This window comes from Phacochoerus africanus, chromosome 1 (assembly GCF_016906955.1).
Source record: "Phacochoerus africanus isolate WHEZ1 chromosome 1, ROS_Pafr_v1, whole genome shotgun sequence".
NCBI lineage: Eukaryota > Metazoa > Chordata > Mammalia > Artiodactyla > Suidae > Phacochoerus > Phacochoerus africanus.
The window spans coordinates 96,173,507-96,196,180 of record NC_062544.1 but is presented as its reverse complement, the minus strand read 5'-3'; the positions used below and the strand labels follow the sequence as shown (position 1 = coordinate 96,196,180).

Sequence of the window (22,674 nt, the reverse complement as noted above, 5' to 3'; positions counted from 1 at the left end):
CTCTCATGCCCAATTTCCAAGTACTGGCAACTTAGACCGCCTTTGAAATCCACTTTTCTTTTTTTTTTGGTCTTTTTGCCTTTTCTAGGGCTGCTCCCACGGCATATAGAGGTTCCCAGGATAGGGGTCTAATCGGAGCTGTAGCCGTTGGCCTGCGCCAGAGCCACAGCAACATGGGATCTGAGCCGCGGCTGTGACCTACACCACAGCTCAGGGCAACGCCAGATCCTTAACCCACTGAGCAAGGCCAGGGATCAAACCCGCAACCCCATGGGTCCTAGTCAAATTCGTTAACCACTGAGCCACGACGGGAACTCTGTAAAATCCATTTCTCCCCTTCCTTGAGTTGGCATGCATACTGATGTCCTTCCCAGCTTCTTGAGATGCAACACTGTGATGGCTTTTCTCACCTCTTCTTTTTCCTTCCCTTTCCTTTCCCTTTCTCTCCTTTTCTCTTCTTTGCCTATTTCAGTGTCTGACTTGGCTTACCTGCTATTGACCTGTGTCCTTTTGGTAGATACATAACCTCATTTCAGCCAACAGTCCTGGGGTACCTAGCCCAGTGGCCCACATGTTTCAGGGGACAATGCTGAGGTAGGGAACAATTACATCAATTGGTATACGTAAAAAAAGACAGTTTAGTAAGACTTACTTCTGGTCCACAAAATGCCTTTTGACATGAAGCATCACAGAGGTGAAGATGACATCCAGCAATTGTGGTTTTAAAACTCACTGCCTTCAGCAACAGAGGGCCACATGAGATACAGTAAACAACACAGATTAGTGCCTGCTGAAAACCTTTCCTTCTGCACTCAGCCTGCACCAGGCTCTCTACCAGATCCTGCAGGGCATTCAAAGATGAAGAGCCCATGGTCTTAATCCTCAGGGGGCTCAGAGACTAACTCTGACACAAATATGATCCTGATGCGTAAAGGTCAAAAATAAATGTACAACCAAGCCACAAAAGAAGAAAGTCAAAATCTAATCCTGCATTACCTTGGAAAGAAATGGGAAAAAAAAAAAGGCAGTAACTCACTTGGTAAGAGAGAACTGAGAGCTAAGAGAACAAAAAGGAGGAAGCAGAAGCTTAGGAACTAAAGGCAGGGAAGCAATGAAGGCAACCATAACAGACAAGCTGATGACAGGAGAAAAGGGGTGGAGGGGAAGGGCGAGGGGAGTGGAAGCTGTGATCCAGAAAGAAAAGAGTTAATTTCCCAGGAGGGACTACCCAGAAAGGCAGAGTGATGAAGAGGATGCAATGGGAAAGTGGAGTCACTGCAGACAGCCATCTTAGGTGAAATGAGGATGGAGAAGGGAGTAAAATAAACTTGGCAGAAAAGATGGACCATGAATAATAACAACAATATCTAACTTTTCTCAGATCTCTACTCACCTAAACCTCAATGACCATGTTGAAATCTAGACACACTTTCACCAGGCCCCACCTTCTAACCCATGTGTGTGCTGAGAGCAGGGCTCACATACCCTCAACTCAATTGCTCAGTGGATCTCTAGACACATCAGCGGCCCCTGAACATCCTCACTGTCTGGTTAGCGCTTTGCATTGTAAATTCTCATGTCAGTAGAGCTTTGATAGTTTTAGATCTTATGCTACTGTTTAGCCCACTCAAACCCAGATCCTTTCTACACAGAACAACATAGCCATATTCATGATTATTTTGAACACTATGGATTTGATATGAACATTTTATATATAGAAATTATGACATACATGTTAAAATTTGATTCCAAAATCTTTCTAGAAAACACACTTGTTTCCAGTCAAAAGCAACAATAAGGTTTTCATCCAGGTCATCCATAAGAAGTGATGGGTAAGCCAGAACAAGAAAAGCAGGCGCTAGTTTACCAAGTCCATTGATATGTGCCAATAGAACAAAGCACTAAGCTGTCTGCAGAAGCATTGATTTCCTTTTCACAAGACACCAAAAGCCTCAACGCTATGACTCCTCCATATCAAGTACTATATTCACATTAAGGTTTTTCCCAAAGATGGTTCTTCAACTTCTCAACAATCACTTCCTTCCAAACAGTTCTTGGCTTTGGAAAGAAAAACAGTCAAATTCCAGAAATGTTCATATATTGGGACTTGATAATCTTAGCCCTTCAATTTTCTGTTTCCTCTTCTCTCTGTTTTATATCAATTGGTACTTATCATAAATCACCTATAAAATTAAAATTGTAGAATTGCCATTTTTTTCTCCCATGCTATTGACAGCCTCATCATTACAAGCTCCAAGGATTATTGAAACCTCCACAGCATAAACAATAATTATGAAATTATTTAGGAAAAATTAGAGTGAATCAATCCATAGGATTTCTAAAAAAAATTATCAAGAGTAACAGAGAAAAGGAGAAAATATTTGTAAATGATGCTACTAACAAAGGATTAATTTCCAAAATATACAAACAGTTCATCCAGCTTTGTATCAAAAGAAACAAACAATCCAATCCAAAAAAAAAAAAAAAGGGCAGAAGACCTAAATAGACATTTCTCCAAAGAAGACATACAGATGGACCAGGCACATTAAAAGATGTTTGACTTATACAACTCAATAGCAAAAAAGCCAACAACCCAATGGAAAATGGGCAAAAGACCTGAATAGACCTTTCTCCAAAGAAGATATACAGATGGCCAAAAAGCACATAAAAAAATGCTCAACATCACTGATTATTAGAGAAATGCAAATCAAAACTACCATGAGATATCACCTCACACCAGTCAGAATGGCCATCACTAATATGTCCACAAATAACAAATAATGGAGGGGGTGTGGAGAAAAGGGAACCCTCCTGCACTGTTGGTGGGAATGTAAGCTGGTACAACGACTATGGAGAACAATATGGAGGTACCTTAGAAATCTATACATAGAACTACCATATGACCCAACAGTCTCGATTTTGGGCATATATCCAGACAAAACTTTCCTTAAAAAAAGACACATGCAAGAGTTCCCATCGTGGCTCAGTGGTTAGCGAATCTGACTAGGAACCATGAGGTTGAGGGTTCAATCCCTGGCCTCGCTCAGTGGGTTAAGGATCTGGTGTTGCCAGGAGCTGTGGTGTAGGTCGCAGACTAGGCTCGGATCTGGCATTGCTGTGGCTCTGGCTTAAGCTGGCAGCTATAGCTCTGATTAGACCCCTAGCCTGGGAACTTCCATATGCCATGGGTGTGGTCCTGGAAAAAGACCAAAAAAAAAAAAAAAAGACACATGCACCCACGTATTCATTGCAGCTCTATTCACAATAGCCAGGACATGGAAACAACCCAAATGTCCATCAACAGATGATTGGATTAGGAAGATGTGGTATATATACACAATGGAATACTACTCAGCCATAAAAAGAACAAAATAATGCCATTTGTGGCAACATGGATGGAACTAGAGACTCTCATATTGAGTGAAATAAGTCAGAAAGAGAAAGACAAATACCATATGATATCACTTATATCTGGAATCTAATATATAGCACAAATGAACCTTCCATAGAAAAGAAAATCATGGACTTGGAGAATAGACTTGTGGTTGCCCGGGGGAGGGGGAGGGAGTGGGAGGGATTAACAGATACAAGCTATTGCTCTTGGAATGGATTTACAATGAGATCCTGCTGTGTAGCACTGAGAACTATGTCTAGATACTTACATCACAACACAACAATGGGACGAAAAATTATGTATACATGTATGTGTAACTTGGTCCCCATGCTGTACAGTGGAAAATAAATAAATAAATAAATAAATAAAATGTTTTTAAAAAATAAATAAGAAAAAAATAAAAGATGCTCAACATCACTAATTATTAGAGAAATGAAAACCAAAACAACAAAGATATCACCTCAAAATGGTCAGAATGGCCATCATTAAAACGTCTACAAATGATAAATGTTAGAGAGTGTGTGGACAAAAGGGAACCCTCCTACACTTGTTGAGAATGTAAATTGGTACAGCCACTATGGAGAATAGTATGGAGGTTCCTTATAAAACTAAATATAGGACTACCATATGATCCAGCAATCCCATTCCTGGGAATATGTCTTGAGAAAACCATAATTTGAAAAGATCCATGCACCCCAATGTTCATAGCAGTACCATTTACAATACCCAAGACATGGAAGCAATCTAAATGCCAATCAACAGAGGAATGGATAAAGAAGATGTGATATATAAATCCTCAGCCATAATAAAAAATGCCATTTGCAGCAATATGGATTGACCTAGTAGATTATCATACTAAGTGAAGTAAGTCAGACAAAGACAAATATCATATATATCACTTATATGTGGAATATTTTAAAATGATACAAATGAATTTATTTATGAAACAGAAATAGACTCATAGACTTTGAAAACAAATGTACTGTCAACAAAGGGGAAAGGGAGGGAGGGACAAATTAAGAGTCTGGGATTAAAATAAACAAACTGCTATATACAAAATAGATAAATAACAAAGACCTACTGTATAGCATAGGGAACTCTATTCAATATCTTGTAATAACCTATATGGGAAAAGAATTTGGAAAAAAAGTATATGTATTTATAACTGAATCATTTTTCTTTACACCTGAAAACTAAGACAACATTTTAAATTGACTATATTCCAATTTAAAAATTGTCATACAATTTTAAAAAGAATAGCATAGAAAAGATAATATACATAGATGCATATAATATAGTACTTGCATAATACATTATCAATATATCTCAAATCATGGGAAGACACTACATTTTTGAAAGAAAGTGAAAATTACTGGTCATCTGTATTTTGGTGATTTTCCCTTTCTGCAACCAACTAGCAACCAAAAAAAAGTATTAAAACTGGAAAGAAAAAGTATACGTCTCCTTAAGATCACTTTTTCTTTTGATGTTTCTCAGTGTCACTTAGCCTCAGAAAAAAATCAGAACCATTGAAATAATTCTTAGCATTTCCAGGGGTGTGTGTGTATGTGTGTGCATGTGCACGTTCCATGTGTGACAGAGATAAGTCACAGCTTATCTGAATCTGCTGATGAACTTCTGTGAGATCTGGCTAGAGGGCTAGCAAGGAAAACTGAGAAATTAAGTGGAGAATCAAAACATCGGGTAATTATGAGAACTCTCCCTCCAAGAGTGCGGGAGGGAGGGAGTTTCTAGGCATGTGTGGATGCAGGGGGCTTGAGAGACAGAGCAAATTCTTTAATTGAGGTGAGGGGAGAAGGCCATGCTCTGGGCTTGGTACCCTAGTTTTCTTGTATTACCAGGACCATAATACAAATGAAGAAAACCATCACGCTTGGCTTGGTGCTAGAGAAGCAGTACCTAAAGGGTGCCCACCTGGGAGTTCCTGTCGTGGCTCAGCAGAAATGAACCTGATTAGCATCCATGAGGATGCAGGCTTGATCCCTGGCCTCACTCAGTGGGTTAAGGATCTGGTGTTGCTGTGAGCTGTGGTGTAGGTCAGAGATGTGGCTCTGATCTGACATTGCTGTGGCTGTGGTGTAGACTGGCGGCTACAGCTCTGATTCAACTCCTAGCCTGGGAACCTCCATATACTGCAGGTGCAACCTTAAAAAGACAATAAATAAATAAATAAATAAATTAATTAATAAAAATAAATTTAAAAATAAAATAAAACAAAATAAAAGGTGCCCACCCACCTGGGAGTGTGATGGTGGGTCCGGCTGGCATGTGCATATGTGCAGAGACATCTCTGCTTTAAGAGGCAGGCAGATACTATAGGGCTGGCGGGGACCTCTAGAAACCAAGGGAATCCACCCAAGATGAATAATCATGGACTTGGGGATCAGAAGGAAGTGGTAGTTTTAATACATGTAAAAACCCATGAGCCTCTTTAGGAGACAGAAGAATTTAGAAAGACTATGCCATAAAATAGATACTGTGCCAGGGACTTGCTTCCCACTTGTACCTCTAGGCTAGGGGCCCAGGGAAAACCTGTTACATTCAAGCTCTTTTTCTTTCTAATTGGTAAACACTTCCATCAAATGAACAATGAAAAAATTCTGTGAACCTGGCACCCAGATCTGGAACTCTCAATTGCTCCCACTGCCAAAGGTCAATCCAATGTGTCTGCTTTTGACCTATTTTAGCCAAAGAATGTTAATGACATTTTCCAATACACTATGCTGCTCTAACACATGTCCCGCCCCGGAAATTTGGGATTACTAAAATACAGAGATACATTGAATGCCAAAATGCCTCAGTGGGTAGAGATAGAGCCAGTTTTTTAGGCTCTCTGAGCACGTTAGGGACCCACAAAAGTACTGACAAGATGAGAAAAATGTATTCCCCACAATCTAAAAAGAAAATGACAACCAAAATTAGTGAATCTTTGTTTCTACAAAGCATAATACATCGTCAACTTTATTCATTGTTCTATTTGGTAGAGGTCAAAATAATCTTTCCTTGTACCTCCAGAAGTGCTGCAGATTAGATTTTTTGCAACACCTACATTGGTAAGATGATGGCCCCCAATTCACAAGCACACATAAATAAATTTACATGTACTCAGGAAGTTTCAGTGGCAAAACTATAAAAAATTTTTCAATATCTTGTTGCAAAAAATCTAATTTGATGTGGAATGTGAGTGCACTTTAATATGTTTAATGTGTTTGTTAAGATGTGGGAGGCGCCAAAAGTGTCCAGAAGATAATGGAGATTTTAGAATGGCCCTTCACTTCTACTACTGTTAAAGGATTCAGCTGAATGTGGAGAAAAATTCTTCCATGTTCACTGACCTATTTCCTTGCACTGTTCCTCATATTTTTCCAGCTTATCAACAAAGTTAAACACAAGAACAAGAACAACCCAGAAAGGGAAATTTTCTCATTGCTAACAGAACTCCAGTGGTCCTAACAGGTGAAAAATAAAGTTTAAAATCTGAGGTTAACTTTTGGAATAAATTGAAAAGAATATCGAAAAAGAAGATCAGAACTTTATTCTTTTCAGAATTCCCTGCCTACCTAGATTAAAACATAACATCCTCATTTCTAAAGGCACAATCTCAATCGGTGAGCCTGGCCATGGAAAAGAAAGCAAGGGCCAAAAGTCAAGACCAAGGCTAACCTAGAAGCTGTCACAACCCTTCAAGGGGCTAGCACCAAGCTAAAAAAAAACCAAACAAACAAACAAAAAACAAACAAACAAAAAAACTATTTTTCTCATCTCTCAAGAAGAAACTCAACATTACAGATATGTCATGTGATTAGTTTTCTTGTATAACATCCTTAAAAAGAGTCTCTAAAATTTTATTCCAAGCTTTGTATACACTTCTTCAAATACTTCATCTACTCAGACCTATCTGGGACTTTGAAAGCATATTTGCTTGAATTTTAAGTTACCTCAGTTCTAACTTATATTCAGGGTGCCACTATTTAATCTGTATGAATAACAAGTTTTAAAAGGCAACAAAAGAGTGTAAAGACATCAGTGTACCTTCAGATATGACTTGCATACATAAGAAAAGCTTTTAAGGTATCTTAATCAGTTCCAGAAAACCAGATAGTTCACATCCTGTTTTCCATTTTCCTTTTCATTAAACTGTCATCAATCAGAAATATGACTAAGATAAATAGACAAGTGATACCTAGGATAAAAATAGGAAGACTTCTCAAAAATCCTCATTAAATTCTATACATGATCCATATTCAGCTTGAAAACTACCAGTTAAGGATGAGTTAACCAAAAGGTCATCTGCATCTGGCATACTGAGTGCAATACTTGCCAATTTCTTAACACTACAGTACAATGACAGGAAAGTTAGTTCTAGAACAAGTTAAAAATCAGTTCCTGAAATGATTACTACCAATATTTAGAATATCATGAGATTAATTTTTCTTCTATTATACCATATTTTTCACACAACAGGGAAGGATGTTATCAGGGTTGATCTGACTGTATATGTAGTCTAGTTCATTTTTGCCATGTGTTAGTAATCCATAAAAACAAAATTCAAGGTTCTATTTACTTTCATTAATTCAGCTAACAGAGGCTTCAAGGGGACCAAGAAAGGGTACCTAGCAAGAAAAAGAGGAAAAGATAATGTTTTATTAAGTGTATCTTGGAGAAGTGATTATTTTTCTCCTTCAGTACCATGCACTTGGGTTACTACAATATTTCCCCCTATGCTTTTAAGGCTACTATTCAGAAATTTAGAGACTGGAACGTTTTGCAAACTCCAGTCAAAATAGCATGTCACTGATCGCCTGTTATTTTCACATGTAGTTCCAAGATTCATTCATGAAACTAGAGCTGTCAGGATCTTAATGAGACAATCCTACTTTTTTCATTACCTCAACTGGTTTAGCCAAACATATGCATAACCAGTCCGCTTTTATGCCACCTAGAGAGAGCAAGTCTTTGGATCAGATCTAATTTTATGCACTCAAAGGAGAAAACTCAAACCACAACAAAGCCAACAATGATAATGATTCAGTAGTGCCTGTGGATTGGTCCCACCCCTGGGAACTGCTCTCCACCCACTCCTGGGTGACAGAGGTATTTCTCTGGGTGTGCTAGATTTAGATGCAGCAAAAGATGCAGACAGTTACATTTGCCAAGTCTCCAGAGTCGGCAAACCAGCGTATGAACTGCTCTGGAGAAAGTATGGAGGACCTGAACAAAAACTCATCATTGGCACAAAACCCAATTCATTTCCCAAATAGCCCTAAAAATCAAAGCAGCCTCATCTATCTCAACAAGAGAGTCAGAAATGCTAGGCCTGGAAGGGCATCTTAGGGAACCAGTCCTAGAAACCGGTTCATGGACATACAAATCAGAGTTCCACAAAAAAGCAGCATGAATGTCTTATCATATATTATCCATCCTCTTGAAATTTAATGTCTATTAGAGGTTGATGCTCTGAACAGCAAGGCTTTACTCAGATATCTGATTCCACATGGTATATATTTCCTGACCAATAAATCTACACACACACACACACACACACACACACACACACTCACATGAACAAATTCTTTGCGAATGTCAACTTGAAAAAGAAAAATTAAAAACAAAAGCAATCAGAACCCAATTTACCTCGGTCCACCCCTCTTCTTTTCCTTTTTAAAAGTGCTTTTGAATGTTTGAAATCTGAACATCAATAGCTGCTTCTATAAGCTTTTTCAAGCCCCCCAAACAATCACTTACTAACATTTCTTTTACATCTTTTATTAGTATTAGTAATCCTATAGACTGATAGAGATTATCGTGTTCATGAACAAACAGGCTTTCAAAAACATTGTAGCTAAAGCTTCTCTTTTGTAACATCTCTGCTAAAGAAATAGAATCTAAAGTTGTGTCTCCTTGTGTGACTATGTAACTTTTAACAATGGCAATAAAAGGTCAATATTCATAGCAAACTGAATATCATATTTTCAAATATCCTAACAAAGAATCATGTTACCACCTGTTTTGCTCTAAGTTACGGATCCTAACTATCTATCACTTTTGTTTAGAGGCAAATGACCTATAATCTTCTTATAATAATAGTTCCACAGATTAATATAGCAAAAAACAAAACAAAACAAAAACTCTCCTCCCCCCAAACACACACACACACACACACACACACACACACACACACACACACACACACAAGGAGAAAAGCATTTATAATTTCCAAACAGAAAAGCAAACTTCACTTTTGCTTTCTGAATGTGTGCTTCCTGGGAATAAACTTAATCTTTCCATTTGCATTGCTTCCAGATTCATTCAGGAACTATGTGTTTTGCAATTAAATGGCACTCCATATTTAAAATAAAAATTGGCATTTTGTTTCTGTTTCCATTTTCAAAGAGCATATTTTTTAATCACATCCAAAATAGTTCAGCATTTTTCCCACTAGTACAAAAAAAAAAAAAAACCCAGCAATACAGACCCTCAATACACGTCTCCTAACACACGAGTACCTTTTTGCTCTTGGTCTCCTGTCAGCTCCATCTGTACTCTTACTGTGAACAGCTATAGCATAAAAATGTCTACTCACATGCTTTTGATATTACACTATTTAATCACATACAGCTGTGGCTTAGGAGACTGTTACAAAACACAATTTTAATGTAGTACTCGAAGCCAATTTTGGATAAACATCAACCATTTACTCTGAATAAGAAGTCCAACACTAAAAAGATTTTCTTTTAAAGGAAAAGCCCGATTTTCTTAGAATTTGGCATGGGCATAATTGTGACTGAGCCCTCTTCTGCCAAAAAGACTGATAACGTCAAAGAGGATTGTGTGAATCATAGTAGTGCAAAAACAAAGCTTTCCAGAATTCCTGGAGCCAGAAAGACCTGAAATGACTTGCATTTGCCCTCCTCTTCTTTGGCCTCTGTCCCTTCCAATGGCCTCCACGTCCAACCCGAAATGCTTTTTATTACTTGATGGAAACAGTTTTGAGTTATAATTCTGTTCCTCTTTTTCCAAATGGAGAGAAAGTGAAAGGAAAATGTGTTGGAAAGATACTGTTAAGAGAAATATGCATGGTGTTTCCTTTAAGTTTGGAATTATTGGGGAGAAAAAAACATGATATTTTTACGTATCTACTCCTTTTAAGCAGGCACTAGATTTAGTGTTGTGAAAACAGTGACTACATTATAGAAAAGAAAAGGCCAATGATAACAAAGATTTGAAGGAGTAAAGAGAGAAAACAGCAGCTGAAGAGGGAGAGTAACCTCTTTCTGTATTTCTCTCATTTAAAACCAATTAAAATAGTATACATTCTAAAATGAGACAAGATTTATCATAGTTTCATGCTACCATTCCCCTCGCCCCCCACCCCACCTCCAAAGTGTAAGAAATATTTGGAGTTGTAGCTAAAAATACTATTGATGGAAGATTTTGAGAAAACCAGTTCTGTATGTTTCAGGCTTTCAAAGGAAAAGAGTACTTGGGAGTTTTCAAGGCTGTTTTCAAACTGGCAAGTTACCAACTCTGACTATCAATGCAAATCTGAGGCAGGAAGTACTAAGGAAATTCTAAACTCACTCCCTCCCTCAGCAAAATTTTCTACATTTTCATCTGCAAGAAATGTGTTAAGGGTTGTTTGGTTTTGCTTTTGGAGGATCTGTACGTTCACATCTTTAAGAATATCCTTTACCCCCTCAGGAGCCTCCTTCTTCCTTTGGCAACTGCTCAGGCCTGGTGTTTTCAAGGGTCTGCTCTTTCCATGGCACAACTGGGCCCAGCTAGACTTTCACAGCCGGGCGGCCGTCCAGCTGCAGATGGTTGGAAATTCAGCCTGAAATCAGTGTGCCGTTGATGGATGACTCTTTCCACCTGACCCCAACTTCACACCAGGCTCTGAACAGAATCTGAGCACCACCAGCCAGAGAAACTTAGTCAGGGTCCTATGGTCTGAAACCTTCTCTTCAAGGTCTTCTGGGGAAGCAGATGGCCAAAGAAGGGAAGGCGGGAGATGGATGAAAGAACAATGTGATAAGAAACTGCACTGAACTGATGGGAACAGAGTGAACTGGTAAGGCTCTGGAAAGGAAGGAAAGGCAAGCTTGCTGTGTATGCTTGGGTGAATTTTTAAGTTTTATAAAGATGAGTAAAGTTTTCCAAAGATCACCTAGGGGAGAGGTATCTATTTCTCAACTGTAAAATATCAACTCATCAGACTGTGACTATGTTTTACTCTTTTGAGGTTTCCCAGTTCAACTAAGTTGTTTTGCCAAGAAACCTCCCCAAAGTGCCTCAGTACAGATAGAAATCCACCCTGAGTCTCACAGGGCAATAGCAACAGGTTGGGTGTTTGGAATGGGCTATAACAAAATTCCTGAGAAATATTAGGTTACAACTCAATCAAACATCATCATGTATGTGATCATTAAGCCAATAAACTACTTTCAGCTCTCCTTTCTCTAAAACTTGCTGATTATTCAGAGTGGCCTGCCAACAGCAAATTCATTTTGATGAAACTCTTTTTGAATCCAGTTATGTCTCCTATTTAAATATTCTGACTTGTCACCAAGATTTCTTCATTACTCCTAACCAAAAGTAATGTTCCTTTTTAAATTGCTTCTTTTAATAGAAAAAAAAAAGGCCAAAAAGAAAACTGAGAAGTGACAACTTTTAATATGAGGTCTGGGAGAGAAAGCAGATTATACCCATATTACTACAAGGTATTGCCACAAGTCAACTATACGTTTTCCTTGTATTTGACTTACACATAACTTTTCTAATATAACATTTTTCAAAGAAACAAAAGCATAAATATCTTATTTCTATTTTTTTTCTCTTTAAGCAACAAAGTTAAGAGATTGCTTCTAATGTGATGGGTAATAAGAGAAAGAGAAGACAGGGAAGGGAGACGCGTTTTTTTTTTTTTTAAACTTTAAATGCATTTGAGAAAATGGAAGACATTTACATGTATTTAAAAATCCATTTTTATTTTGTTTTATCGTAAGAGCAGCTGCATCTAAAATACATGTTTTGGCAGAACTAGAAGGGTCAGTATTTTGGCACTTTCTGAACAAATACAATAATAAACATTTTACTTCTTTAAAATCCCGTGAAGATTTTCCACCCAAAACTAATGTCAGCAAACAGCTTTTGTGGTTAGTTAAAAACACCTACATTTAGAGACTAATTTAGGACATGGTATCACCAGAATACAATTTTTGTTGTCAACCATAAATGTCTTTTCTATAACAGAATCATTTAAAATAGCAGTGATTTTTAAATTGGATTATAAGTGCAAGCCAAGGCTAAAAGACCAGTGGATTTTATGAATTCCACCTAGGCTTACCAAATAAATAATAAGCAGCGTGCATTTACTTCAAAATTATGACAGATTCTATCTTGAGATGTAAGTATGAAAGGAACAAAAAGTGGTACTAAAATAACCTGGTTGTTTTCATGCTATACTGAGCCACCATAGTATTTATGGTGTTAACGCTGTCAGAAAGTTCCCACATTTTAAAATATTGCACGCTGACCCTTCCTCCCATTCCCCCAGTGCCCAAGTGCCAAAACAGGACACGTTTTCATGCCTTCAGCTCACAGGAATGTTATTAATGTCTGTCATTTCAGAGCCACCAAAATAATATTCGACAACTTCACAGCACTGTCGAAATTTTACAACGCAATAATCAATAAGAACGGCCACAACAGCCAAAGTAGCTGATCGTATATTCTCTTCCACCCTGATCTGATTACCCGACTATCAGCTGAGGTCGCCTAATGGATCTAACTTCTTTAGAAATGTTCCAGAAGTTGATGGCTTTGACTGGCTTGAAAGTAACAAGATCCAGATGTTGCCTGTCTACACAACACTCAACTACATAGGACCCCAAAACAGATTTTTTAGCTGGTCCAGCATCCTGTGTCTTTAATATAATGTACACAAAATTATTTCCTGCTAGTAATAGGTTAAAAAGAAATCTCAAGCATAAAAGCAATTATTCCATTCATTTTGATCTAAAGTTTCTCTTCTGAATAGACTTCATAGTAGAAAACAAGAACCAAAAAAGAAAGCATGAATTTGGAAACATTTGGAAAAATTTAGCTAAATGACTAAAGGGGATGGAATGTCCGATATTTTTCATGCAACCCTCGAGTGTGTTGTTTTTGTTTCTTTGGGGGATGAGAAATGACTGTAAATTTCCCCTTTTTAACTTGTCACTGCTTTGCCATTTCCTTAAGGAAGGCAGGCAGCATTCTCAACCCAATCCCCCAAAGAGTTAAAACTCTGGCCACTGGAGCAGGAGGGCTGGGCTATTTAAGCAGCAACACCAACTAAATGCTCACAAAGGCAAAAAGCAGTGTGAGTCGACCTTGGAGGGGTAGGGCAAATCAGAGAGCAGTTGAGAAAGGAAGGGGAAAAAAGAACAACCTTTACTACAATACTGAAAGTCAGCTGCCTGCTCTGGTTTACAAATAGGCATTGTTTGGTGAGACAGAATAAATGAGAGAACTACAGCATGAATGACCAAACCCTCGTCACATCACCGAGTCTTGGTGACAGCTCAGATCACTCAGGCACGCCTCGTTCACTCCTGGCATATTTATTTATCAGGAAGACGGAAGACTCTGGCTAATGCAATGCAAAATAATATAATCTGTAAAGAAATATAATCCGAGCATTCCAGGGGTAACTACCAACACCCACCCACCCCCAAATGAAGTCCCATGTAATTGACAAATTGGAGCAGTGATTTCACACCTGAGCGTCTTCCATGTCTGAACTGCAGGATAAAGTTCATGGTTGACACGACCCACGGCTTAGTGACGTGAGCTTACCCCTGGCCCCCTCACAATCGTTTGAGCACACACATAAAGCCTAAAGTATTTAACCACTTCACGTCCAGTTATCATCAGTTATATTTCATCCCATTTGAAGACCCAGGCCTCCTGATGGCAGCCAACCCAGACACAGCAAGCTTCTAAAAGTAAAGAGCATCTACGGTAAAGCTCCGAAATTCGGTCTCTAGCATTCCCTGAACACCCTCCCTATAAAATCAAATACGTAAAAAAAAAAAAAAAAAAAATACACTCAAACAAACTCTCGGAGACTTTAGTTACTTGCCATATACCTTCCCACACCCTTCTCTCATGCCACACTCAGCGATTTAAAAGTTTGAGTTGTCCCCACCCCGGCATGTCCTATCCAGTGGGCAAAACCCAGTTAGAGCCACAAACAAAGAACAGCTCACCAGAAAAGCCCCTGAAATTGTATTCTTGTGCCTGATAATCACTGTTACGATCCCCTTGTCAACAACCCTGCCCATCCGCAAAGGACTTGACAGAGATCAGGAGCATTTGTGTTGCCAAATAACAACAAAGGAACTCTAGTGAAACTATTATCTCTTCTTAAAGAGGAAGCCACAATTCCGGGCTCGCTTTCTTCTAATAGTCTCCTCTGCTTCATTAACTCCATTGCTAGGTTACTAATTTCAAAGAAGCAGGAAGAGGTGATGGGGGGGGGGTAAATAATAATTCACATGCCTGTCTGTCTCCCATCCCAAGTGCAGAAGGACACCACACAGCTGCCAGACTGTGGGGCGAGCCATACCTTGGTTTGGAGATAATGAGGATAGTAGTAAGTGTACTGGGGGTACATTTGTGGCTGGTCCAAGCGTTTGCCCATGTAGCTGGAATCCCTGTCTCCGAGGCAGGGGACTGGATGACAGGGTATATGCCCCAGGCCGAGCTGACAGTCCCGATGACTGATGAGGCTTCGGAGATCTTCTTCCACCCCTCGCTAGTTCCAACACAGCAAGAATTTTAAAAAGAAACACACCAAAAAAAGAGGGAGGGGGGGATCCGTAGGAAAACCCCCCACACAGCCTCCCTGGATCTTGCCTGCCTTCCCCCAGCCGCCGGGGTCCACTTGGGGTGAGGCAGTTTGTTCTCTACCAGGCTGCCCGTAGTGATGTCAATTGCCAGCGTTTGTAAAGGAAAAAAAAAAAAAAAAAATCAAAGTCCTTTTAGCACAACTCCGAATCCTTGCAGATCGGCTTCCTGTCTGTGTCTTTCCCCACCTTAAAGAGAAAGAAAAAAAAATAAAAAGGAAGAGAAAAGAAAGAAGAAAAAGGAAAAAGAAAAAAAAAGAAAGAAAGAAAAAGAAAGGGGAAAAGAAAAAAAAACAAAAAGCAAAAAAAAAAAAACCTTGCACAGCTCAGTTGCTGCTGTCTCTCTCCCAGAGTGACATGGTGTTGGGGCCCGTCCTGTCCTTTCATTCACGTCCCCTCCTTCCAGCCGGTGGGTGGGACCCGGAGAGCCCCTCTAGGGAGCAGCGTACGCAGTCCAGAAGGCTGCAGTATTTCCTCCAAGAAAAAAAAAAGCCTGCTTCAACCCCTGCTGCAAGCAAAGTTCCGATTCCCTCTGCTGGCTATCTCGAATAGCAAAGCGGTTTTTGCAGCAGAGCTGCTGCCGCTGGGACTGAACCGGGGAACTCAAATGTGGGCGGTGGATTATTCCTTATCCTTCCCTCCATCAACCCTGCACAAGAGCTGCCTTCTTTCCTTTTCTTGCCAAGTTTCAAGGTAAGCCACTCTGCTAAACAAAACACGGCAGACCCTGGGAGGGACCAGAGGACGAAGGGAGGAAGGGAGAGGAAGGAGAAAAATCAAGGCGGACAGACTAACCTTGCTGGTTAAAATGGAAAAAGTGTGTCCCAAATGCTCTCAAAACCTGGGAACATACTCCAGCTAAAGGAATCCAAGACCTGCTTTAGAAACTAACCTTTTACTTCTCGGCGGACATGGAGGACAGTAAGTATTGAAGAAATGTTAGTGTCTACTCCAGGGCCACTATTAACAAGCCAGTCATCATCAGATCACAGTGACCAACTTATCACGGCAGAAATAATCTTCTGATCACTACATCCATTTTGTTAACATCCAAAGACATGTCCCGTTAGGTTTATGATAGTCTTCAGAGATTAAAAAAAAAATCACTATTTCTATCACTGCCTATCTCTTTATGATTCATAGAGGCTTTAATTGCTTTACTGAGACATCACACACACACACACACACACACACACACGAGAATAAAAATCATAATTACTTGGCAGAGTTTTTCCCCACCAAGAATAAGTAGTATTCTGACATGTCTATCAGCTGCTACAGTCTAATACAAATTGTTTCAGAGAAAATATATTTCCTTAAAGGGTCCCTTTTCAAGGCGGGTGAGGCTAAAATTAGACGTGCCAGCTGTGTTTTGCTGAGTGCTCACGCATGCCCAGTGCGTGGGCAGACCAGCACTGAACTCCTCTCGACTTTGTCAGGTCGGCTCTGTTCTCCCTGCCCAGAGTCGCCTTTTCAGATCACAGGTTTCTGGTACAAATCCAGCTTCCTAGGCGAGAAGAACAGAGAACTTGGTCCAGCACACAACCTGGTGCCGATCCACTGACAAGACCTACCACCCTGGGAGCAACTGGCTTCCGTTCAGGGGTCTGGGTTCCGGAAGCCACGTGAGTGCATGCGTGCAGGGTCCTTGGAGAAAGATAAGGAAAGCGGGTTTTATGTTTGACTTTTGACAAGAACAAAAGAAGGCAGGAAGGAAGAGGAGAGAGTAGGAGAGTAGTAGGTAGAAGCACTGACAGCACTGTCATTGAGAAAATTAAATCAACTCTGCTGATGTTTATGTGTTATTTTGAACCTCAGTGGTCTCATCTAGAAAATGGAAATACTTCCAACTTAACCTGGGTGCTAGGCGGTAAGCTGAAACAGATACTATGTAAAACTCTCATTGATTAAAAAAGCTGTTGGGGCATCTCACTGCTCAACAACAAATCCTGACTTGTGGTATAGTTTTCAAGGCACTTCAAAACCTGTCTTCTCCAGAAGCAGAAAGTAGACCCTGCACTTCGTATCTAATGCCTGAGTCACACAGCCCTGCTTTCAGGACTGGGCTGTGCTCCCAGAGACTTGGGTCAGCCCCTCTGCCAGGAGCATGCTCCCAAACCCATTACCTGGTCTCTTACCGTTCAGTCTCTGCATAGCATCCCACCTACCCCAATCGCTTTCTGTGCACCCCCCTGGCTTCTACACCTTATGTTCATCCTAATATCATGCTTATCTCATGTCACTGCCTATTATTAATTACTTTTTTTTCCCTGTGATGCTCTAAATGCATCAGGAAAAGCAGGTAAGGAAGAGGCACCATCATTCTTATGAACCTTCATCTTTTCCAAAATCGGCATGGCATCCAGCACCAAATGGATGCTTCATACATGTTTGAAGAATAAGACATCTTAAACGTGATAAATGACTTCAACCCATTTTATATCCCTCTTTTCAGGACATTTCTGAGTGTGGGAAATGAAGTGTTATACAGATCAGAACAAGACCCTTCCCTCAGAGAGCATGTATTCTAGGTTAGGATAAAGCAGTAAGCAAGTACATAGTCAGCATATGATCAGATGATATTGAGAGCTGAGAAGAAATATAAAGCTGAGTAAAGAGAAACAGAGCCACAGAGATTCCACTTTAAATAGGATAGTCAGGAAATGCTCTCCAAGGAAGAGTGTATGTGTAAAATGAAGGGCGTGAACCATGCTCTGGGTGTCATGTATGATGAGAGCACTTAAAAAGCCTTGGCTTCCACCCAAACTGCTGTGATTCGATCCTGCCTCTGCTGCATCACTCAGCCCCCAGTGCCTCATCCACCCAACGCCACGGCCCACTCCATACAGTTATGGGAACTCACCAAAAAAATCATGGGAAATATGGACAACACTTTGGAATGTAGTATATCTGCTCAATAAATGTAATCTGGGAAAGCGCATCCCAGGCTGAAGGACCAGCAGGTACAGAGAGCCTAGCAGCAAAATCTGTGTGTTTGGAATGTGCCAGGAATAGTGCAGGGGCTGGAATGAAGCAAGTGAGGAGTAAAAACTCAAAAATGAGACTGGGGCCAGCTTATACAAACTTTGGTGGAACTTGGGGTAGAAAGCTAAATTAGTGACAGATAACAGAATAGCCGGGGCTTTATCCAAATCTTCTGATTCTAAGATCTAGACAGCTTCAGCTATAGGATACTGTCCTCCTAAATAACACATTGGGGTTTCTCCAAATTATAAGACTGGTGAGATCAGGTTCCTAGATTGCTTCTGCCAATTCTGCCACTTCGGACAAAGGAAGTCAGTATTCTTCATTTCTAGCTGCCAAAATATTCCTTAAAGGGAAAAGTCTACTGTCTTATTTACAAACAAAAGCCCAAATAAATAACTCCTTTAATAACTCAGCCCAAGCTCTAGTCTACTTCTATGCAAAGTTCCCAGCATGTCTTGATACTATTAGCAATTTCTGCACAAATTGCTACTTTCCAAAGTCTATTGTAGTCAATTGGATTATTGGTATTTCCTGAGCTTCAGTTGTCATTAGCTTAAGAACATTCATTGAACATTTAAAGCTTTTCTTAAATAATGTAAAGACAGTTTACCAGTTGTGAGAATCTTAAAAACCTGTGTTTCATTCATGTTTTATATTTTTTTTCCTCCCCAAGATAGCAGTAGCCATGGCGATTCAGGAGGCAAGATAGTCATGTCAGAAAGAGTTTTTATATCATGTCTGCTCTGTCGGAGCTGTGGCACTTTCCATTTAAATGATCAAGTTAAGGTAGGAGGTAACTAGTTTAAGGCACTCAGTAAATCAGAAGCCAGCTGTGTCCCATTTGCCAACTAACAAATTTTGTACAAACCCAAAAGCAGCAAACTGCATCAAAGGGCATGGACTCTTATGGATGTGCATGATTCACAGAGCAGACTGGGGAGACACTCATTTTAGACAAATTCTTGGCTGACAAAATTGCAAGGGTGCCTCAGATACACATCTGGAGGTGGGGAAGTGATGCTACTGAAATGCGGGTCAACTGGGTATATGAGGAGCCACTTCTGGTTTGCCCTTAACATAGCCACTCAAAGAACTGGGTCCTCTCTTTGGGGGATTTATTATTTTATTTTTTAAATTACACAGACTTAGTCAAAAGTAAAAGAACAGTGGAGATATAAAGAAAAACCATAATCATACAGTCTTTGCAAGCAAGTATATTATTCCACGTTTAAGAAAGACATCCATGACTGACCTTGAGTAAAACTTAAAAAACTGTGGCAGAGATCCTGTCATGGCTTAGCAGTTAATGAACACAACTAGTATGAATGAGGACGTGGGTTCCATCCTTGGCATTGCTCAGTGGGTTAAGAATGCAGTGTGGCTGCAACTGTGGTGTAGGCTGGCGACTGCAGCTCTGATTCCACCCCTAGCCTGGGAACTTCCATGTGCCATGGGTGCGCCCCTTAACAGGAAAAAAAAAAAAAATTGTGACTTGTCTTGCTCTCTTTATTCCAATGTGTAAAATCCCTTTCCAACACAATAACTGCCAAATGAGTATTAAACATAAAAGTTGTCTTTATTTTTTAATACAAGTTGGTAGATTGCAATTCTGACTTTAATGTTACAAATTTCCTTTCTCCTAAGGAATACTTAACTGATGGTTTCAGAGCATATCAGAGATGGCCAACAAGCACATGAAAAGATGCTCAACAACACTAATTATTACAGAAATGCAAATCAGAACTGCAATAAGGTATCACCACCAGTCAGAATACCCATCATTAATAAGTCTCCAAATATGGAGTTCCTGTCGTGACTCAGTGGTTAAAGAATCTGACTAGGAACCATGAGGTTGTGGGTTCGATCCCTGGCCATGCTCAGCGGGTTAAGGATCTGGCATTGCTGTGAGCTGTGGTGTAGGTTGCAGATGCAGCTCAGATCCCATGTTGCTGTGACTCTGGCATAGGCTGGTGGCTACACCTCCGATTAGACCCTTAGCCTGGGGGCCTCCATATACAACAGGAGTGGCCCTAGAAAAGACAAATAAATAAATAAATAAAGTCTCCAAATAATAAATTGCTGGAGAGGGTATGGAGTGTAAATTGGCACAACACTATGGAGAACAGTATGGCGGTTCCTCAAAAAACTAAATATAGAACTACCACATGATCTAGCAATCCCACTCCTGGGCATCTATCTGGAGAAAACTGATTTTGCAAAGATACATGCACCCCTATGTTCATTGCAACACTATTTACAATAGCCGAGACAGGGGAACAACTCAAATGTCCAACAAGAGATGAATGAATAAAGAAGATGTGGTACATGTATATAATGGAATACTACTCAGCAATAAAAAAGAACAAAATAATGCCATTTGAAGCAACATGAATGGACCTGGAGATTTTCATATTAAGAAAGAGAAGGCAAATATCATATGATATCACTTATAGTGGGATCTAATAAAATGATACAAAAGACCTTATTTATAAAACAGAAACAGATCCATAGATTTCAAAACCAAACTTATGGTTACAAAAGGGAAAATGTGGAAGACAGGAATAAATTGGGAGCTTGCGATTAATATATATATACTACTATATATAAAATAGATAACTAACAAGGACCTCCTATATAGCGCAGGAAAATTTACTCAATATCTTATAATAACCTATGTGGGGAAAATAATCTGAGAAAAAATGGAAATATGTATATGTATAATTGATTCACTTTGCTGCATACCTGACACTAACACAAAATTGTAAGTCAACTATATTTCAATAAATTAAAAAAATCTGAGACAAATGAAAAGGAAGAGACCACTAGTGATTCAAGTGTGAATGATTCAAATTTAAACTAAAATTGAATGTAAAATTATTAATGTAGACAAAAATAAAATTTGTCCTTGGAAGAAAATTTCAAGTCTCACAACAAAACTGTAATGGACTATAGTTCAAGACAGCTAATCACATAGAAAAGCAAGACCAATTTAAAACAATGGACATTATTAAATTCAACAAAAGCTTATTGAGACTTCATTCTCTACCTAAAAAAAAATCAAAGATATCAATGTAAATACAATATCATCACCCTTGTCCTCAGGTAGATTTAGAAAATCAATATCTACCAAAATCAGCCATTCACAAATGACTTTAAGTTTTTTTTTTCTGACATCTGAGTGTCAATTTGCAATAATCAAGTAATTTTATTTATGCTGACTTAGTTTTCTTGTGAAATACATATGTGCTCTATTAGAATTCTCAGCAATGATATACATAAAGCTCATGATTATTTTGCTTCTATTATTGTTTTTAAAAATACACCCTATCCCCCAACTCTCTACACACATTTATTTTGTAGCACTTGATACTGCGATAGGCACATCTGGTTCTCATTTAACAGTAGAATTACCAAGACTTACAACTTCTCCATTTCATTGAAAATAGGCATGTGACTTGCTATGGCCAATAAAATCTAAAGCAGGAGTACACTCATAAAAGCTTTTAACCGCTGCTATTTGATTCTCTAGCTAACTCATCTCTGATGCAAGCATGTGCGGATATGGAGGAAGCATCATGGAAGGCTGAGAATAGATGTCTTGAATAGCCACCTGGACAGCCATTGACTTGTCATGCATGAGAAGTAAAACTTTGTTGGATTGTGCCACTGGGATCTGGTGGCTGACCATAGTATCACCTAGCTTACCTTGACAAACACCATATTACTTGTAGTTTGGTTCTATATCCATTGGCTTCCTTGTTTGAGTATCCCTCCTTTCTACCAATATCTAAGCTCCACAAGGTCAAGGAGTTTATCTATCCCATTTACTATTATATCCCAAGCACCTAGAACAAAATTTGATTATTTAAATGAATAAATACAATTTCTTTTTTAGTTTTTTGAGGGAGCTCCATACTGTTTTCCATAGTGGTTGCACCAATTTACATTCCCACCCACAATGTAAAAGTGTTTCCTTTTCTCCACACCCACTCCAGCATTTGTTGTTTGTAGATATAATATTTATCTAAAGTATTTATCTATCATTTATCTATCAGTGGCAAGTACATAATTCTTTAGGAAATAATGAAAGGGGAAATGAGACATATACACAAAAAGTAAAAGTAGAAGTTTCACTGGAGAACTGCTATCATACTAAACCATTCAGAAGAAGGAAAGGGTTTTTCCACTGATTATTGGGAGTGGGCTCTGGGGTATGGGGTTAATTAGTTGAGAAAGAAAGAAGATGAAGAAATAAATGAATTGATATAGATGGCCAATGGGAAATTACAGAAGATACCTCAGTGAAAACTCTGAAGTACCTAGGAAGTGGGTACGATTTTTCACACAGCTGAGAAATTGAAAAGGAGTGGCTTTAACTAC

At 39.2% G+C, this 22,674-nt stretch overlaps 1 protein-coding gene across 6 annotated transcripts in view; it reads right to left on the bottom strand.

The window, feature by feature from the left end:
- RBMS3 (RNA binding motif single stranded interacting protein 3) overlaps positions 1–15,902 on the bottom strand; it is a 740,901-nt gene extending 724,999 nt beyond the window's left edge. For 4 of the 6 annotated variants that reach the window (XM_047769352.1, XM_047769361.1, XM_047769367.1 and 1 more), the window contains exon 1: positions 15,027–15,613. In XM_047769352.1, coding sequence (XP_047625308.1) covers positions 15,027–15,101 — 75 coding nt within the window. In that variant the 5' untranslated portion in view covers positions 15,102–15,613. Of the gene's footprint in view, positions 1–15,026 lie in introns of all 6 variants that reach the window. The other 2 variants (XM_047769355.1, XM_047769379.1) reach the window with 2 other exon arrangements.
- Positions 15,903–22,674: the final 6,772 nt, after the last annotated feature.